Below are 18,229 nucleotides of genomic sequence, written 5' to 3'. Positions count from 1 at the left end.
GGGGTAAACCATGGAAAGCTGTGTAGGTATGTATATTTGCGTGTGTGGACGTATGTATATACATGTGTATGGGGGGGGGTTGGGCCATTTCTTTCGTCTGTTTCCTTGCGCTACCTAGCAAACGCGGGAGACAGCGACAAAGTATAATAAATAAATATAATAATATATATATATATATATATATATATATATATATATATATATATATATATATATATATATATATATATATATATCACAACAAGACCCTGCCTCTTATCTCCCTCTTATCTTCCTCTTATCTCCCAAGTAGGATCACTTACCCACAAGGAACTATCCGAGTGGCTAGGCAAACACTCTGCCTCTAGCCGTGGGTAGAGCTTCACCTCCACACGCTAAAGCCATCCAAATGTTTCTGAAAGACACCGTTTGGGATTAGCGAAGGGTCAGTTGGTCAGCTTCGATGTCACTTCTCGATCCATGGAAGTCCCCAGGTTGATGGAGCCATTCACAATTACTTGGAAGAACATTTTCCCCGGTGGAATGTAACATCGCCTTCAAGAACGACGAAAATCTGTCCCCTGACCTGGTGGCATTGTGTGTTGAGGACTAAATGCTTATATGGTCAGGGGGATGTAGTATGGCCATATGATACCCTCTATATATTCTGGCTAATGTATCTATGGAATATTCTCAAGTCACAATATCGCCCCAAAATATATTTTCCTCACCAGCAATGGTTAAGATATTGTAGGTGGTACGTTTTCTTCTTTTTTTCTTCTTTTTTTTGTGTCCCACAGACAAGAATTTTACCGAATTATTCTCAAAGTTTTAAGGATGATATATTTATTATCACATTCAGGTTTTTGGTGTTTTGGGAAGGAAAAAGGAAAAATCAGTTGTGTCTTCCTGTTCCCCAGGACATACAGGATCGGTTTCCCTCATCGGTTGATGAGGAAATTGATAGAAAAAATGTGAGAATATTGAAGGCTCATGACATGGAAAACAGTTAGTTTTCGGTGGACAACTGGAATGCAGAAGACACGTTGACAGATCAAATATCATCACTAAAAAGAAGAGGGAAGATTTTTCTTTCTTTAATGGAACTTTAAAGACGCCCATGTCACCACTGGCCACTCTAATCTTATCCGGGAATTTCCAAAACGAACACAAGAACTGAAAAAAGAGAAAAAAAAATGACCTTTCCAGGATGATATATTGCTCCAAAAAGTTTCCAGGCACCTTCTAGACCGTGCGTCCCTGGATGACAGGAGGTATGGTGGACGTGACACATCAGAGATCGTACGTAACGATGTCTCCAGACGCCCCCGACCCGCTCTGCCCCGTCGCTAGACATAAGAGGAATTTTGTTATGTCTCCTACAATGACGTTGGATTCGAATTGGGACGGTTGAAACTATGACATGCATGTCTATCGCGCCAGTTGTATATCAACTGACTTATATTTCTTTCCTGTATCTCCCCTGATGAGGTGATTATTACACGAAAGTGCACTTGGGAACTTATCGTGTTTCATTTTCCAGTTTCTGTGTGTGCGTGTGTGTGTAAACTTTTTGCCACTATAACACGAGAATCGAACCCCAGACCGTCTGTGCGGAAGTCAAATGCTCTAACCCCCAGGCCACGATGAGCTTAAAACAACATTTCCTCTGAGTGGTTACCCAGGAAATGTTGTTTTACGCTTTTCGTTGGCTGGACTTTAGGTTACCTGGCTGCCAGACGTATCGTCCAGTGTTGGATTTTCGAGGCACACTGGTAAATAATCCGCTATCATGTATACATTTCATGGTTTATATATATATATATATATATATATATATATATATATATATATATATATATATATATATATATATATATATACATTTTATTCATTCATTATACTTTGTCGCTGTCTCCCGCGTTAGCGAGGTAGCGCAAGGAAACAGACGAAAGGAATGGCCCAACCCACCCGCAAACACATGTATATACATACACGTCCACACACAGCACAGATACATACCTATACATCTAAACGTATACATATATATACACACACAGACATATACATATATACACATGTACATAATTCATACTGTCTGCCCTTATTCATTCCCGTCGCCACCCCGCCACACATGAAATGACAACCCCCTCTCCCCGCATGTGCGCGAGGTAGCGCTAGGAAAAGACAACAAAGGCCACATTCGTTCACACTCAGTCTCTAGCTGTCATGTATAATGAACAGAAACCACAGCTCCCTTTCCACATCCAGGCCCCACAGAACTTTCCATGGTTTACCCCAGACGCTTCACATGCCCTGGTTCAATCCATTGACAGCACGTCGACCCCGGTATACCAATTCACTCTATTCCTTGCATGTTCAGGCTCCGATCACTCAAAATCTTTTTCATTCCATCTTTCCACCTCCAATTTGGTCTCCCACTTCTCGTTCCCTCCACCTCTGACACATATATCCTCTTGGTAAATCTTTCCTCTTTCATTCTCTCCATGTGACCAAACCATTTCAAAACACCCTCTTCTGCTCTTTCAACCACACTCTTTTTATTACCACACATCTCTCTTAAAATTTCATCACTTACTCGATCAAACCACCACCACATATTGTCCTCAAACATCTCATTTCCAGCGCATCCACCCTCCTCTGCACAACTCTATCTATAGCCCACGCCTCGCAACCATAAAACATTGTTGGAAATACTATTCCTTCAAACATACTCATTTCTGCTTTCCAAGGTAACGTTCTAGACTTCCACACATTTTTCATCGCTCCCAGAACTTTCGTCCCTCCCCCACTCTTTGATTCACTTCCGCTTCCATGGTTCCATCCGCTGCCAAATCCACTCCCAGATATCTAAAACAATTCACTTCCTCCAGTTTTTCTCCATTCAAACTTACCTCCCAATTAACTTGTCTCTCAACCCTACTGTACCTAATAACCTTGCTCTTATTCATATTTAATCTCAGCTTTCTCCTTTCACACACTTTACCAAACTCAGTCACCAGCTTCTGCAGTTTCTCACCCGAATCAGCCACCAGCGATGTAGCATCAGCGAACAACAACTGACTCACTTCCTAAGCTCTCTCATCTACAACAGACTGCATACTTGCCCCTCTTTCCAAGACTCTTGTATTCACCCCCCTAAGAACCCCATCCATAAACACATCCATAAATCACTTTCCTCTCTTCCTACACGTGCACATGCCTTTCATCCTCGATAAAAACTTTTCACTGCTTCTAACAAAACACTCCCAAAACACTTGCCTCTCATAATCTTTCTTCTCATTCCCAGGTGGATAAGCACCAATAATCACCCATCTCTCTCCATCCACTTTCAGTTTTACCCATATCAATCTAGAGTTTACTTTCTTGCACTCTATCACATACTCCCACCACTCTTGTTTCAGGAGTAGTGCTATTCCTTCCCTTGCTCTTGTCCTCTCACTAACCCCTGACTTTACTCTCTAGACATTCCCAAACCACTCTTTCACTTTACCCTTTAGCTTCGTTTCACTCAGAGCCAAAGCATCCAGGTTCCTTTCCTCAAACTTACTACCTATCTCTCCTTTTTTCTCATCTTGGTTACATCCACACACATTTGGACACCCCAATCTGAGCCTTCGAGGAGGATGAGCACCCCTCGCGTGACTCCTTCTTCTGTTTCCCCGTTTAGAAAGTTAGAATACATTAAAATATATTCCTGAGTCCACGGGAAAACTGATCCTTTCCAATATATATATATATATATATATATATATATATATATATATATATATATATATATATATATATATATATATATATATATATATATATATATATATATATATATATATATATACATATATATATATATACATATATATATATATATATATATATATATATATATATATATATATATATATATATATATATATATATATATATATATATATATATATATATATATGTATATATATATATATATATATATATATATATATATATATATATATATATATATATATATATATATATATATATATATATATATATATATATATATATATATATATATACACTGACAGACTTCAGCTTCAGTGACAGACTATAACTATACTAACATCTATCAATTATCATGTTCGATAGATAATTCCATCTTTGTTTATCTTTATAAATTTTGACCCCTGTCAACTGGAGTCATGCCACTGAGTTCTAGTGTGGTCTAGGTCATCGTAGGTCACTCTGATGTGTGCAACGTCGGCCCAGGAATTATATCAAAAGGATGATTTGATAGAATTTATGTAGTGAAGTCAACTATAACTACGTGAGAAGGAAACTGATGATGCCACCATCCCCACACAACCACGGCACCATGACCATACAACTACGGCACCATGACCACACAACTACGGCACCATGACCGGGCAACCATGGCACCATGACCACGCAACTACGGCACCCTGACCAGGCAACCGTGTCACCATGACCACACAACCACGGCATAATGACCACACAACCACGGCACCATGACCACAAGTAACCACGGCACCATGACCACACGTAACCGGCACCACGAACCCAGTAACACTTCTTCCTCCTCCTGCAGGGGATGTTCTCGTACGCCCTCCGCCACCCTCGGCTACCCGCACAGGACGGCATCATGAACCTGGCAGGCCTGACGCCCCTGACCCTGGCCTGCAAGCTGGCCCGCTCCACCATCTTCAAGGAGATGCTTGAGCTGACGTGCATCGAGTTCTGGAGGTACTCGAACATCACCTGCAGCGCCTACCCGCTCAACGCCCTGGACACCATCCGCCCAAGCGGGGAGACCAGTGAGTTCGAGGGCGACATTCCTGTATTGGTAGATCAGTGAGATTAGTGAGGTGTGTTTTGTACGTAGAGTGGAGGAGAGGTTCGTTTGGCCATTCGAACAAAGCAACACCGCGAATACTGTGAGAATTAGGTGAGAGAATATTATCATTTGAGTTCTAACAAACACATACGGGATTTGAGTGTCCAGCAGTGGCAGGTGTGTACTTTTTATTGTGAAGTTCTCTTCCCGCTAGTGCTCTGTAGTATTTGGAATGATCTGAGGAATTATTTTTTTTCTATTATATATATAAAACGCGGGAGACAGCGACAAAGTATAAAAAAGATAATAACATATTTTTTTTTTATCATACTTTGTCGCTGTCTCCCGCGTTAGCGAGGTAGCGCAAGGAAACAGACGAAAGAATGGCCCAACCCACCCACATACACATGTAAATACATACACGTCCACACACGCACATATACATACTTATACATCTCAACGTATACATATATATACACACAGACATATACAAATATACACATGTACATAATTCATAATGTCTGCCTTTATTTGTTCCCGTAGCCACACATGAAATGACAACCCCCTCCCCCCCGCATGTGCGCGAGGTAGCGCTAGGAAAAGACAACGATGGCCACATTCGTTCACACTCAGTCTCTAGCTGTCATGTATAATGCACCGAAACCACATCTTCCTTTCCACATCCAGGACCCACACAATTTTCCATGGTTTACCCCAGACGCTTCACATGCCTTGGTTCAATCCATTGACAGCGCGTCGGCCCCGGTATACCACATCGTTCCAATTCACTCTATTCCTTGCACGCCTTTCATCCTCCTGCATGTTCAGGCCCCGATCACTCAGAATCTTTTTCACTCCATCTTTCCACCTCCAATTTGGTTTCCCACTTCTCCTCGTTCCCTCCACCTCTGACACATATATCCTCTTTGTCAATCTTTCCTCATTCATTCTCTCCATGTGACCAAACCATTTCAAAACACCCTCTTCTGCTCTCTCAACCACACTCTTTTTATTACCACACTTCTCTCTTACCCTATTGTTACTTACTCGATCAAACCACCTCACACCACATATTGTCCTCAAACATCTCATTTCCAGCACATCCACCCTCCTGCGCACAACTCTATCTATAGCCCACGCCTCGCAACCATATAACATTGTCGGAACCGCTATTCCTTCAAACATACTCATTTTTGCTTTCCAAGATAACGTTTTGAGACTGTATCCACTTTAGATGGGTTCCGACATGTGTTTCTAAGAACCACCATCGTCTTCTGGAGGAGCTGCAGCATTAACGAATAGCTGACATGTTAATTCTCCGGAGGACTTATTTTGACTGCATAATACCACCGACTGCCACACAATAGAAGCACTTCAGGGATGCTTGGCCTTAATATGAGGCCTAAGTTGAGGGTTTGTGAATTGGGATGGGTTCTGGTCTTCGTTAAGGGCGCCCTTGGGGCGGGTGCTGGTCCTTAGTAAGAAGACCCTTGTGGGCCAACATCACGGTCAATACAGCACAAGGCGGTATTTAAGAAAAAAAAAATGTATATATGGCTAGAGGACCCACTCGAAAGTCCACAAAGGGAGGCAGAGTAGTGGAAATTCCTAGGGTCAGAGAGAGAGGTTCATATTGCTTCAAGTTATCATCACTGTGTTGGCCCTCGTTCCTCAGTACCTCGATGACCCAGGACGTCTGCAGTTTGATAGTCACAACCACACGACGCACACTGGTGGTTTACTGAGCTGACGAACCCCGAGTTCTCCAAGCTGATGGTTTGATTATCATAGTAGGTTTCTTTTATTGATATAATGCAAGTATTCAGTATTATCGAAACCCTTTGTCAGTCTTGATCTAAGCAGGGATTCTAGATCTAGATCATTCTTTTTTCACTCTTCGTAACAGATGCAAAGTTCACTTCGAGTGAGGCAAGGTACTGTCCCTCAACAGGATTTGTTAACCTACGAAATGTCTTACCAACGAGAGTAGATGAAGACATCATAAAAACGTTTCAGCGTAAAGAGGACGAAAACCTCGGCTCAGGTCCACGTCTGACGTTAGTTGAGCTTCCGTAGTTAAACAAAAAATACGTTTATGTAGGCATTTATCCTGGAGTCATATGTTTACATTTCTACTCTCTCATCACTAAGCCCCGTGTTCCCGATCTGTTCTGCCATCACAGACAACCTCGAAAGGTTAAGATGGTCTGTTGATGTTTGCTCTCATTTGTAAAATGTGTTGATAAGCCTCCTGCTCTGTTATCCTGTCCGCATCTACACACAGTAGGAATCTAGGTTTCTATTCCCGTCTTCCAGCAGATAACCTCGGAATAGACCCTTGGGTCTTATGTTGTCTCTGCCATGTACTCCCCCGTTATCACTGATTCAGAGAACCGGCTCTTGGACACTGAAAAATTACTTATGACAATACAATTATCTATCTATCTATCGTCTATGTATACATCTTTCAGTCTGTCAATATATCTGTACATTTATCTATCTCTCTACTTATCTATTCATCATAATCTGTTTTCAAAGCAACCCATAGATGTGGCTGAAGATCTATCTGTATGTACCACAGACTGGAACTCGGCCCTGATGATCATCTTGAACGGCACCAAGAGCGAGCACCTGGACATGCTGGAAGGTGGCATCATCCAAAGACTCCTGGAAGAGAAATGGAAGACCTTTGCTAGGGTAAGATAGGCAAAACCACATCATGGAATGACTGGCCATCTTGTCACTGCAGTGTTAAACCCATATATAACTCTAGGATTGTACGAAGAAAAAAAAATTCATTTGATCTTTTTAGACTTTATTTTTTTTTTAATCTTTTCTGCCGAACAGAACCAGTTCCTGAAGCGGTTGGCCATCATGATGCTGCAGCTGCTCCTCCTCAGTGTGGCCGTCTACCTCCGCCCCTGCTACTGTGGACCTAAGAACATGCACAAGGTTAGCACTTGGTCCTCCCTGGGATGACGGATAGCGCACCTCTCTCCATGTCTCAGAATATTTCCCCGTCAGGAACCCATTCCTAAACTTAGAATGTCCACATCATCTCCACTTCAATTTTCCTTTCGTAAATAAGAGAACCAACGCTATTCAGAATGAGACTCTTAACACAGGGCTGCTCAAATTTCCATCTTTACCAGCTGATACAGACATAAGATCTTATGGTCTTTAGTAAATATGCACAGTCGATGAGATATACTTGAAAGGAGCCGTATCGAACCCCGTCTCTCTCTCTCTCTCTCTCTCTCTCTCTCTCTCTCTCTCTCTCTCTCTCTCTCTCTCTCTCTCTCTCTCTCTCTCTCTCTCTCTCTCTCTCCCCACAGAAAGTACAGTACAGCTTCAACCTGGATCAAACTGGGTCTTTGGGGCTTCAAACTTATGCCAAACTTTTGCCCACGATCTTACATGAATCAGTCCCGTCTGGTGTTGTCAGACTGGAGCCTCCGACGTAAAACGAAAACGAGAAATCTGTAATAGTGTTAGGTGCTTTCTTGAAGTCCTGATACCAACAATCTAACCTAACCTAACCTAACCTCTTTTGTTTAAAACAGAGCTCACTCTCTTGTAGAAATCCATGAGTTTCGTTGAATAGGACTCACCTGTCGTTTGTCCTTCCAAGTTGAGCACCTCCGTCCTCCCGCAGTCCGACCCGGATGTGCGGAAGAAGCTGTACAACGAGTTCTTCGACACCGACGTCAAGAACATCGCCCGTTACTGCTTCGAGGTGGGGACTCTGGCCGGGGTCATCTCCTACGTCGTCTTCCAGCAGGGCGAGGAGATCATGAACCAAGGCTTGTCCTCCTTCATGCGTGGCCTCGTAAGTAGACCAGGGGTTGGTGAGTAGAAAAGGAACGAGTAAGTGCACTAAGGTCTGATGAGTAGGCCAGGGACTGGTGAGTAGACCAGCGGCTGGGTGTACATCAAAGCCAGGTTGGTAGACCAGGGTCCGGGGAGGACACAAGGGCCTGGTAAGTAGACTAGGGTCTGATGAATACACCAGAGAATGGTAAAGAGACCAAGGCATAGTAGGTACACCGAAGCCTCGTAAGTAGAACAGGGTCTGGTGAGTACATCGAAGCTTGGTAAGTAGACCAGGGTCTGGTGAGTAAGCCAAGGCCTGGTAAGTAGAATATGGTCTGGTGAGTTAACCATGGATTATCTATGACATCAGACACCCGTCAGTACACTTAGGTTACCGAGTGAAAGTATGACTTATTAGCCGCCCATCCTCTCTTGTTGACGGTCATCAAATTATCGCTCCGCTTGTGTAGCCTGGCAACGTACCCAGCGCTGCTTACAGGAAGGTAACTCATGCTTGTATAGCCTGGCAACGTATCCATTGCTGCTTGCAAGACGGTAACTCATGCTTGTATAGCCTGGCAACGTATCCATTGCTGCTTGCAGGACGGTAACTCATGCTTGTATAGCCTGGCAACGTACCCAGCGCTGCTTACAGGAAGGTAACTCATGCTTGTATAGCCTGGCAACGTATCCATTGCTGCTTGCAGGACGGTAACTCATGCTTGTATAGCCTGGCAACGTAACCAGTGCTGCTTGCAGGACGGTAACTCATGCTTGTATAGCCTGGCAACGTATCCATTGCTGCTTGCAGGACGGTAACTCATGCTTGTATAGCCTGGCAACGTACCCAACGCTGCTTACAGGACGGTAACTCATGCTTGTATAGCCTGGCAACGTAACCAGTGCTGCTTGCAAGACGGTAACTCATGCTTGTATAGCCTGGCAACGTACCCATTGCTGCTTGCAGGACGGTAACTCATGCTTGTATAGCCTGGTAACGTACCAACGCTGCTTACAGGACGGTAACTCATGCTTGTATAGCCTGGCAACGTAACAAAGGGCTGCTTGCAAGACGGTAACTCATGCTTGTATAGCCTGGCAACGTACCCAACGCTGCTTACAGGACGGTAACTCATGCTTGTATAGCCTGGCAACGTAACCAGTGCTGCTTGCAGGACGGTAACTCATGCTTGTATAGCCTGGCAACGTACCCAACGCTGCTTACAGGACGGTAACTCATGCTTGTATAGCCTGGCAACGTATCCATTGCTGCTTACAGGCTGGCAACTCATACTACATTTGTTAACTATGGGATGGCAACTTACTATGTCTGTTTACTACAATCTGTTGCCAGATTGTAGCAAACAAACATAGCCCGTAGACAAAGCCTGTAAACAAACATAGCCCGTCGACAACAGTGTTGTCTACGGGCTGGTAACTAACCCTGTGTTGTCCTTTACAGTTAGGCAAACTAAACCTGTGTTGTCCTCTGCAGTCAAGCAAACTAATCCTGTGTTGTCCTCTGCAATCCGGCAACTGATCTTGTGTTGTCCTCTGCAATCCGGCAACTGATCTTGTGTTGTCTTCTACAGTCCGGCAACTGATCTTGTGTTGTCTTCTACAGTCCGGCAACTGATCTTGTGTTGTCTTCTACAGTCCGGCAACTGATCTTGTGTTGTCTTCTACAGTCCGGCAACTGATCTTGTGTTGTCCTCTGCAATCCGGCAACTGATCTTGCGTTGTCTTCTACAATCCGGCAACTGATCTTGTGTTGTCTTCTACAGTCCGGCAACTCGCCCAAGGCTATCTTCCTGGTATCGAACCTGCTGATCATATTGTGCGTGCCCTGCCGCCTGGTCTACTTCTTCAGTAAGGAGCCGGACCCCGTGATGCGGGTCATCGAGGACGAGCTGCTGGCCTACGCCGTGGCCGGGTCCTGGTTCATGCTCATGTTCTTCGCCGGGTGAGTCTCCCCATGCCAAGGGCACGACCTATCTCTCTCTCTCTCTCTCTCTCTCTCTCTCTCTCTCTCTCTCTCTCTCTCTCTCTCTCTCTCTCTCTCTCTCTCTCTCTCTCTCAAAGTCTAGACAAACAAACACATCCTTCACTCTGAAGTCCCACGTTGGAATCCCACCTGTGACAGACGTTTAGAGGACCGGTTTTTTTTTTTCTTGTCTTTTCCTCAGTAAGTAGGGAGATGGAGAAGAAAACGGATGGTCGCTGTGAACAGGAGGACTTGGCAGGGGAGATGAGTCACAAAGCTAACGGGAAGGGGGTGACAGCGACGATGGATGGGAAATATCCCTCCCATCCGTGTGTGTGTGTGTGTGTGTGCCTTAAAAAAAATATAGTCTGACCCTCTCACAGAAGTATATCTTAGGTGGCCAATTAAGGTTTACCGATCTTTTTGCATTCTTTCGCCTCTGTCATGGACACATATGTCACATTTCGCATAAACCAAACATCCAATACGATAGTTTTAAGCTCCAGTGAGATGGATCATCTCACCGGGCACATTTCCAAGAATCTATCAGAGTAAATCTTTGAAGCCTCACTTGAGTCACACACACACACACACACACACACACACACACACACTCCCTCTCTCGACCGCTAACGAATCTCATCTCGAGACGTACCCTGAGGAGCAGTCTTAATAATCTCTCTCACCGCTGAATGATGTGCTCATTATTTGTATCTGCTTTTAGGTAGTTTTAATGTACATCGGCACGAACGCCTCCCTTCCCCCACACAATAAAAGGATCTGCCAACGAAGGCTCCGAAACTCCGAATCAACACCATGAACCCGCTTCGATAAATCCAAGCCGAATCCACCCTTGATCTCCCTGACTGGGTAAACGACTCTTGATCTCCCTAACTGGGTAAACCACCCTTGATCTCAATGACTGGGTAAACCACCCTGGATTCCCCAAATTGGGTAAAAAAAAAAACCTTGATCTCCCTAACTGGGTAAACCACTCTTGATCTCAATGACTGGTAAACCACCCTTGATCTCCCTAACTGGGTAAGCCACCCTTGATCCCCCTAATTGGGTAAACCACTCTTGATCTCCCTAACTGGGTAAATCACCCTTGATCTCAATGACTGGGTAAACTCCCTTGATCTCCCTAACTGGATAAACCACCCTTGATCTCAATGAATGGGTAAACCACCCTTAATCCCCCCTAATTGGGTAAAAAAAACCCTTGATCTCCCTAGCTGGGTAAACCACCCTTGATCTCAATGACTGGGTAAACCACCCTTGATCTCAATGACTGGGTAAACCACCCCTGATCTCAATGACTGGGTAAACCACCCTTGATCCCCCTAATTGGGTAAAAAAAAACCCTTGATCTCCCTAGCTGGGTAAACCTCCCTTGATCTCCACTGTCGTGGACGTTGCCCCGACGTTCCCCTGATGTGGACGCTGCCTCAGCGGTCCCCTGACGTGGACGCTGCCTCGGCGGTCCCCTGACGTGGACGCTGCCTCGGCGGCCCCCTGATGAGGACGCTGCCTCGGCGGCTCCCTGACGTGGACGCTGCCTCAGCGGTCCCCTGACGTGGACGCTGCCTCGGCGGTCCCCTGACGTGGACGCTGCCTCAGCGGTCCCCTGACGTGGACGCTGCCTCGGAGGTCCCCTGACGTGGACGCTGCCACAAAACTCTGCCATGGACGCAGACGTGCAACATACAAGGAAGAGGATTTGGTGTACCGTTCGAGGAATTACCCACACAAGGCTTATACAGGCGTGCGCTCGTACAGGTCTTTTGATGGCGGTGTGTGTGTGTGTGTGTGTGTGTGTGTGTGTGCGTGACTGCTTCTGCCATGGCCAGACACGCGTGGGTTTCTTGTCCCTGTCCACCAATATCCTGTCCGACGCACGAGACCTACTTATCTGATCCCAGCCATCCGCTCTCATCCTACGTTCATGCCGTTGTCACAGACATCGAGAGAGAGAGAGAGAGAGAGAGAGAGAGAGAGAGAGAGAGAAAGAGAGAGAGAGAGAGAGAGAGAGAGAGAGAGAGAGAGAGAGAGAGAGAGAGAGAGAGAGAGCGAGAGAGAGAGAGAGAGAGAGAGAGAGAGAGAGAGAGAGAGAGAGAGAGAGAGAGAGAGAGAGAGAGAGAGAGAGAGAGAGAGAGAGACGTCCGATGGTAATCTGCAGGAGAAGCTATGAATACCGCCCAGGAAAATGGATTCTGTCAAGGGCCAGATGTCACAAGGCTCCAGGGAGCCGGGTTGATAATGGCCATAGAACACATCCGATACACCAACCCACTGACGACCCTTACTGGTTCCATCTCCTCCGTATCATCACTCGTGAGTTTCTACGGTATATGTACATAACTCTCTTGGCTGCTCTAGGATGAGGTATTGGCCTCAGACGCTGACACAGACGCTGCAAGAGGAGGGACTGATCGCTGCCGGTGCTCATCGCTGCCTGAAGGAAGGAGTGGATGCGAGTGCAAGAGTGTGGTTCAAAGCTTAAATTCCTCGGGTTAACATACGTCTGATGATGCTGTTCGAGTGTCTGAACTAATGAACTGCTGAGTGAATTAGAATCTACTATCTATCTACCTGATCCAAAGCAGACACCAGATGATGGAGGTTTCTCCTAACACTTCTCATGACACGCCACACATTGGCATGCGGTCTACCACACGACACATGCCACGGCGCACCTCACTTCAGTACTGTCTTGGAATAAAGACGAGAAGAGGAGGCTACGCCACATTTACACTATGAATTATCGACGAGAGGAAATTTCCTTGGCTTGTGTGAAATACCACAGGAGAGGGAGTGACTGTTCCATTAAACACAGTAGGATGAGTGATACTCTGTTAGCTGTTTAGCAACGTACTATAAGATGAAGGATTCTTAACAACTGCCCATAAAAAGGACCAGGAACAAGTAGTTCCTTCACAGATGTTTCACGACAATCCAGGGACCAAAGTCTACGATTACGAGACAGCTGAACCATCGAGACTGCAAATCCACAACAGCAGCTGTGTCTCATTGTCTGTATAATCTCCCCGCTTCTCAGGGTGCCATATGGGAGGGCTGCATGTACTTTAAACACACACACACACACACACACACACACACACACACACACACACATCTCCTTTACATATCATTAATTCTGAGGCAAGCCAAGAACTCATCCTCCGGCCAAGTGGTATGTATCTTGTAGAGAATCTTGAGGTACAGAGTGAACTGGTCTCAATTTCATTCATGTTTTCCTGTAATTAGTTTATTCCCAGCGTCGCTCTGTGGCGGCGCTGTGTCTCCCTCGCCTGCTGCTTCATCCTTTACCCACTGAGGTCTCTCTATCTCCCTCGAGACGTGATGTCCTTTACCCACTAAGCTTCGTTTCATTCGCAACATCCCGTCCTTGACTCACTAAGTTCCCAGCTCTCCTCCACCACGTCCCGTCCTTGACTCACTAAGTTCCCTGCTCTCCTCCACCACGTCCCGTCCTTGACTCACTAAGTTCCCTCTTCACCACGTCCCGTCCTTGACTCACTAAATTCCCTGCTCTCCTCCACCACGTCCCGTCCTTGACTCACTAAGTTCCCTCTTCTCCTCCACCACGTCCCGTCCTTAACTCCTCACGTTCGATGTCACCCCAACAGCGCCCTGAAGCTCACGGGACCGTTCGTGGTAATGATCTACAAGATGATCTCTGGGGACATGTTTACCTTCTCCATCATCTACTGCATCATGCTGCTCGGCTTCTCTGAGGCTTTCTTCTTCCTCTACAAGAGTCCCATACAGGACAAGGACAGCAAGTACGCCTCCTACCGCACCACCTGGATGGCCCTCTTCCACATGACACTTGGCGATTATGACGTGAGTCAAATTATCCACTAGTTTCAGTTCGCTATTTCTATGCATATTCCTCTCGTATTACTGTCTTTTTTTTTTTTCCTAGCACCATAACAATGTTCCCTTCGTTAAAAACAATAGTGTATATAACGTTAACAAGCTTCCTAAACGTCTGATCAGACAGGGCTTTGATCTTTCGTTAATGGCTGAAAATCAACTCTCCTTTGTTTACTGTATCAGATGTATCTAGAACAAAGAACAGATAAGATCGTGCTGCAACGTTTCAGAAACTTTATCCCATATTCAGGCGAGGAGAAGATGTTAGCTGATCCTCTATAATGTTTAGCGGTGTCTTCATCACGACGATAAGTGAAGCGGAGGGTTGGTCGTTTGTTGAGAGGGACAGACGAAAAAGTAGCTAGCCAGGCAAGATTCCAATTAGCTGCTGAGTATTTTCGGCCAACTCTTTCTTTTCTTGATTGGGAGCAAAAGATTGGCTGTGAAGACTGAGAGTAATGGATGGGTTCACTTGCCTTTAAGAACAAGAGAAAATTCTCTTATCCAGACGACTTCCTTGAGTATTAGATTCCTTATGTCATGATCGGTCTTTATAAGTTGGTGTTTTACAAGTCGTCTTCTGGTTAAACTCCTTGAGCGCTGCTGGAACATATGTTACTCATAACCATCCTCTCCCAGGTGTTTTGTTAGTCTCCTTGTTAATGAGGTGGTGGCAACACCTGCGTAAATGCATGTTATGAAGCCTGACATGTTTGTCTGGGTCGCATTGCTTGTTGATCATATTGATCCTCTTGAGTAGACTGTGGTCCTGAGGTATGTGTTGGGTCCTGCGATGATAGCTTCATAACCTTACTCTCGAGGGCTTCTGAAGTCTCTCATGATGCACGTACAATAAGCAGGAATACTGAAGGACTTGCTGATCTTATTCATGTAGTCTTCACTGCTGAAACTGCCGATACAAGAGCCGATGGACTCCACTCCCACAAAATCTTTAGCAAATATTCTCTCAGTTATGATCATGGCAATGTTGAAACTCATGAACATTGCAACTCATTCCCACTGATCATATCACTCATTGCCAAGGGTGAAGGTTCAGTGGGTTGTCGAGATCAGTCTTATCTCCGACACTTCCAGCTAGGCACGCTCACCAGCTTTTTCTCCCGCTCCTCGAAGCGCTAATTCTCTCACTTTGGAAGAGCTCAGAGTTCACCCTTCGGTGCTTCTTTGTGCTTACTTTTCTAAGGACTAACATAGCTAGGGGATCTGTGATGCAATGTGGTTCTTTATTCTTCAAGATGTCAATAAACTCTTCAGTCGATTGTAGGGAATAAGTCGTAGGGATGTAAGATGAGATCCATTGGTTCAGTTTTTTTTGGCTAACCTGTAAGTAGGTGAAGGGATCTGGGAGATGATCGGCTTTACAAGAAGGTGGAATCTAAGAACATTATGTACAAAAGCAATTAATGAGACTAACGAGGGAGATTATAGTGATTAACACCAAACTCATAACTAGTTCCAGTGATGGGAGGAGACTACACATATTAAAAAGCCGTTCACACACACACACACGCACACACACACACACACACACACACACACACACACACACACACACACACACACACACATATATATATATATATATATATATATATATATATATATATATATATATATATATATATATATATATATATATATATATATATATATATATATTAATATATATATATATATATATATATATATATATATATATATATATATATATATATATATATGTATTTATATATATATCCCAGGGGATAGGGGAGAAAGAATACTTCCCACGTATTCCCTACGTGTCGTAGAAGGCGACTAAAAGGGGAGGGAGCGGGGGGCTGGAAATCCTTCCCTCTTGTTTTTTTTTTAATTTTCCAAAAGAAGGAACAGAGAAGGGGGCCAGGTGAGGATATTCCCTCAGAGGCCCAGTCCTCTGTTCTTAACGCTACCTTGCTAACGCGGGAAATGGCGAATAGTTTGAAAGAAATATATATATATATATATATATATATATATATATATATATATATATATATATATATATATATATATGGACACTTGCCTCTCGACCCTCTTATGGAGATAATGAATGGAAATCGATAGCATTGGTAATGCAGCTAACAAGGCTAGGGATCGAGGAGTGACGTAAGAGAGAAAGAGAGATGTAGAGATTAATGAAGGAAGGGAGATGAATAGGACAAGAACTCGGTGTAATTAGGCCGCAGTCGCAATTATGGTCTCTATTGCACGGTAGGGTAGGACAGGCGGTTGGTAGGAGAGGACATGAGGGCAGGAGAGGACAGGTGAACGGCAGGAGTGGACATAGCACACGCAGATAGCTCATGAAAACGGTAGCCGAGATGATGTCTGTCGAACAAAGATAAGGATGCAGCACCAAAGCAGACGGAAAAACAATCTCTGAAAAAAAAGAAATGAAAGCGAGCGTTCATGAAGTGGAAGGTATTTGATCCTCGATATGCGGATCGTACTCCATACTTGGGCGAATGAGGGCTAAGGAGAAGAAGGAGAAGGTGTGGGGTGGAAGTGAGTGGAAGTGTGGAGCGCGAGATCACCGGAGTAAAGATGACTAGGGATAGATACTGAGAGAGAGAGAGAGAGAGAGAGAGAGAGAGAGAGAGAGAGAGAGAGAGAGAGAGAGAGAGAGAGAGAGAGAGAGAGAGAGAGAGAGAGAGAGAGAGAGAGAGAGAGAGAGAGAGAGAGAGAGAGAGAGAGAGAGAGAGAGAGAGAGAGAGAGAGAGAGAGGATCGGCGACAGAACAGAGTCCTGAGGGACGCCATTTCTAAATCTGTCGCTCCAGCCACTACTTCTGCAATGGGACGACCGTAAACCAGGCTATACATTAGTTAGCGGAGAGAGAAGCAGAGAAGCCAAGCTGTCAAAGCTTCCTGGTAAGCTTGGACGTTGGCAAGCCATAAGCTGGAGAATCGTGACTCGTCTATGCTGTTGAGGATCATGACTCGGTCCGTGCCTCACCTTTTTGGCGTCCTATGCGTAGCAAATCATCCTCAGGCACCGATTTCCCGCCCTCCTGGTGTCTCCTCAATCCATTCCACCCACTGCTCAGTGGAGGTTCATTTTCCTTTCGCTCTTTCCCGGGATTGTTCTTGCTTACCTTCAGAGGGGATACGCTGGTCTCCTGCAGGCCTGGGTGTGTGTTTGTGTGTGTGTGTGTGTGTGTGTGTGTGTGTGTGTGTGTGTGTGTGGGTGGGTGGGTTGTTGTTGTTGTTTCTACTGCTGCCACGTTCCGGTCAAGTCTCCTGATTTTCATTTGTTTTACTGCTTTCCTGGTTGTTGTTTGTGTGCCTTGGATCTTACCTGCCACGGGTGTAATGTGGCGGAAGTCCTTTCAGATTATTAGTGAGGTCAGAGGGTCGACAACATGGCAGATGCATAACTCCCGATTGGTGCAAGGTATGTTGTCTGGTCGTGTTCCCCAGGAGAGTCCTGCTTCAGGACACTGTCTACGGTTCGAGACGCCTCTTGTATACTTCCCTTACAAGCAACTCCATCCACCGCCCGTCCAGGAAGGGAACCCCTTCTAATCACGGATCATCTGTAGATCGACGGAACGGCTTTTCTGAAACGAAAATCCTCACAATATCACTACAATACGTACCTTAATCAGCCAGTGGCCTCACTTAGTCTTCACATTGATGAAGATGCCACCGCCCCAG

At 45.0% G+C, this 18,229-nt stretch overlaps 1 protein-coding gene across 1 annotated transcript in view; it reads left to right on the top strand.

The window, feature by feature from the left end:
• Positions 1-18,229, top strand: part of iav (transient receptor potential cation channel subfamily V iav) — a 59,893-nt gene that overhangs the window by 30,201 nt on the left and 11,463 nt on the right. Inside the window, exons 6-11 of the mRNA XM_071686994.1 lie at positions 4,589-4,814; positions 7,416-7,531; positions 7,682-7,786; positions 8,490-8,663; positions 10,432-10,610; positions 14,282-14,498. Of these exons, the coding sequence (XP_071543095.1) occupies positions 4,589-4,814; positions 7,416-7,531; positions 7,682-7,786; positions 8,490-8,663; positions 10,432-10,610; positions 14,282-14,498 (1,017 nt within the window). The remainder of the gene's footprint in view (positions 1-4,588; positions 4,815-7,415; positions 7,532-7,681; positions 7,787-8,489; positions 8,664-10,431; positions 10,611-14,281; positions 14,499-18,229) is intronic.

Source organism: Panulirus ornatus, chromosome 43, assembly GCF_036320965.1.
Source record: "Panulirus ornatus isolate Po-2019 chromosome 43, ASM3632096v1, whole genome shotgun sequence".
NCBI lineage: Eukaryota > Metazoa > Arthropoda > Malacostraca > Decapoda > Palinuridae > Panulirus > Panulirus ornatus.
This window is presented reverse-complemented; position numbering and strand designations above follow the sequence as displayed.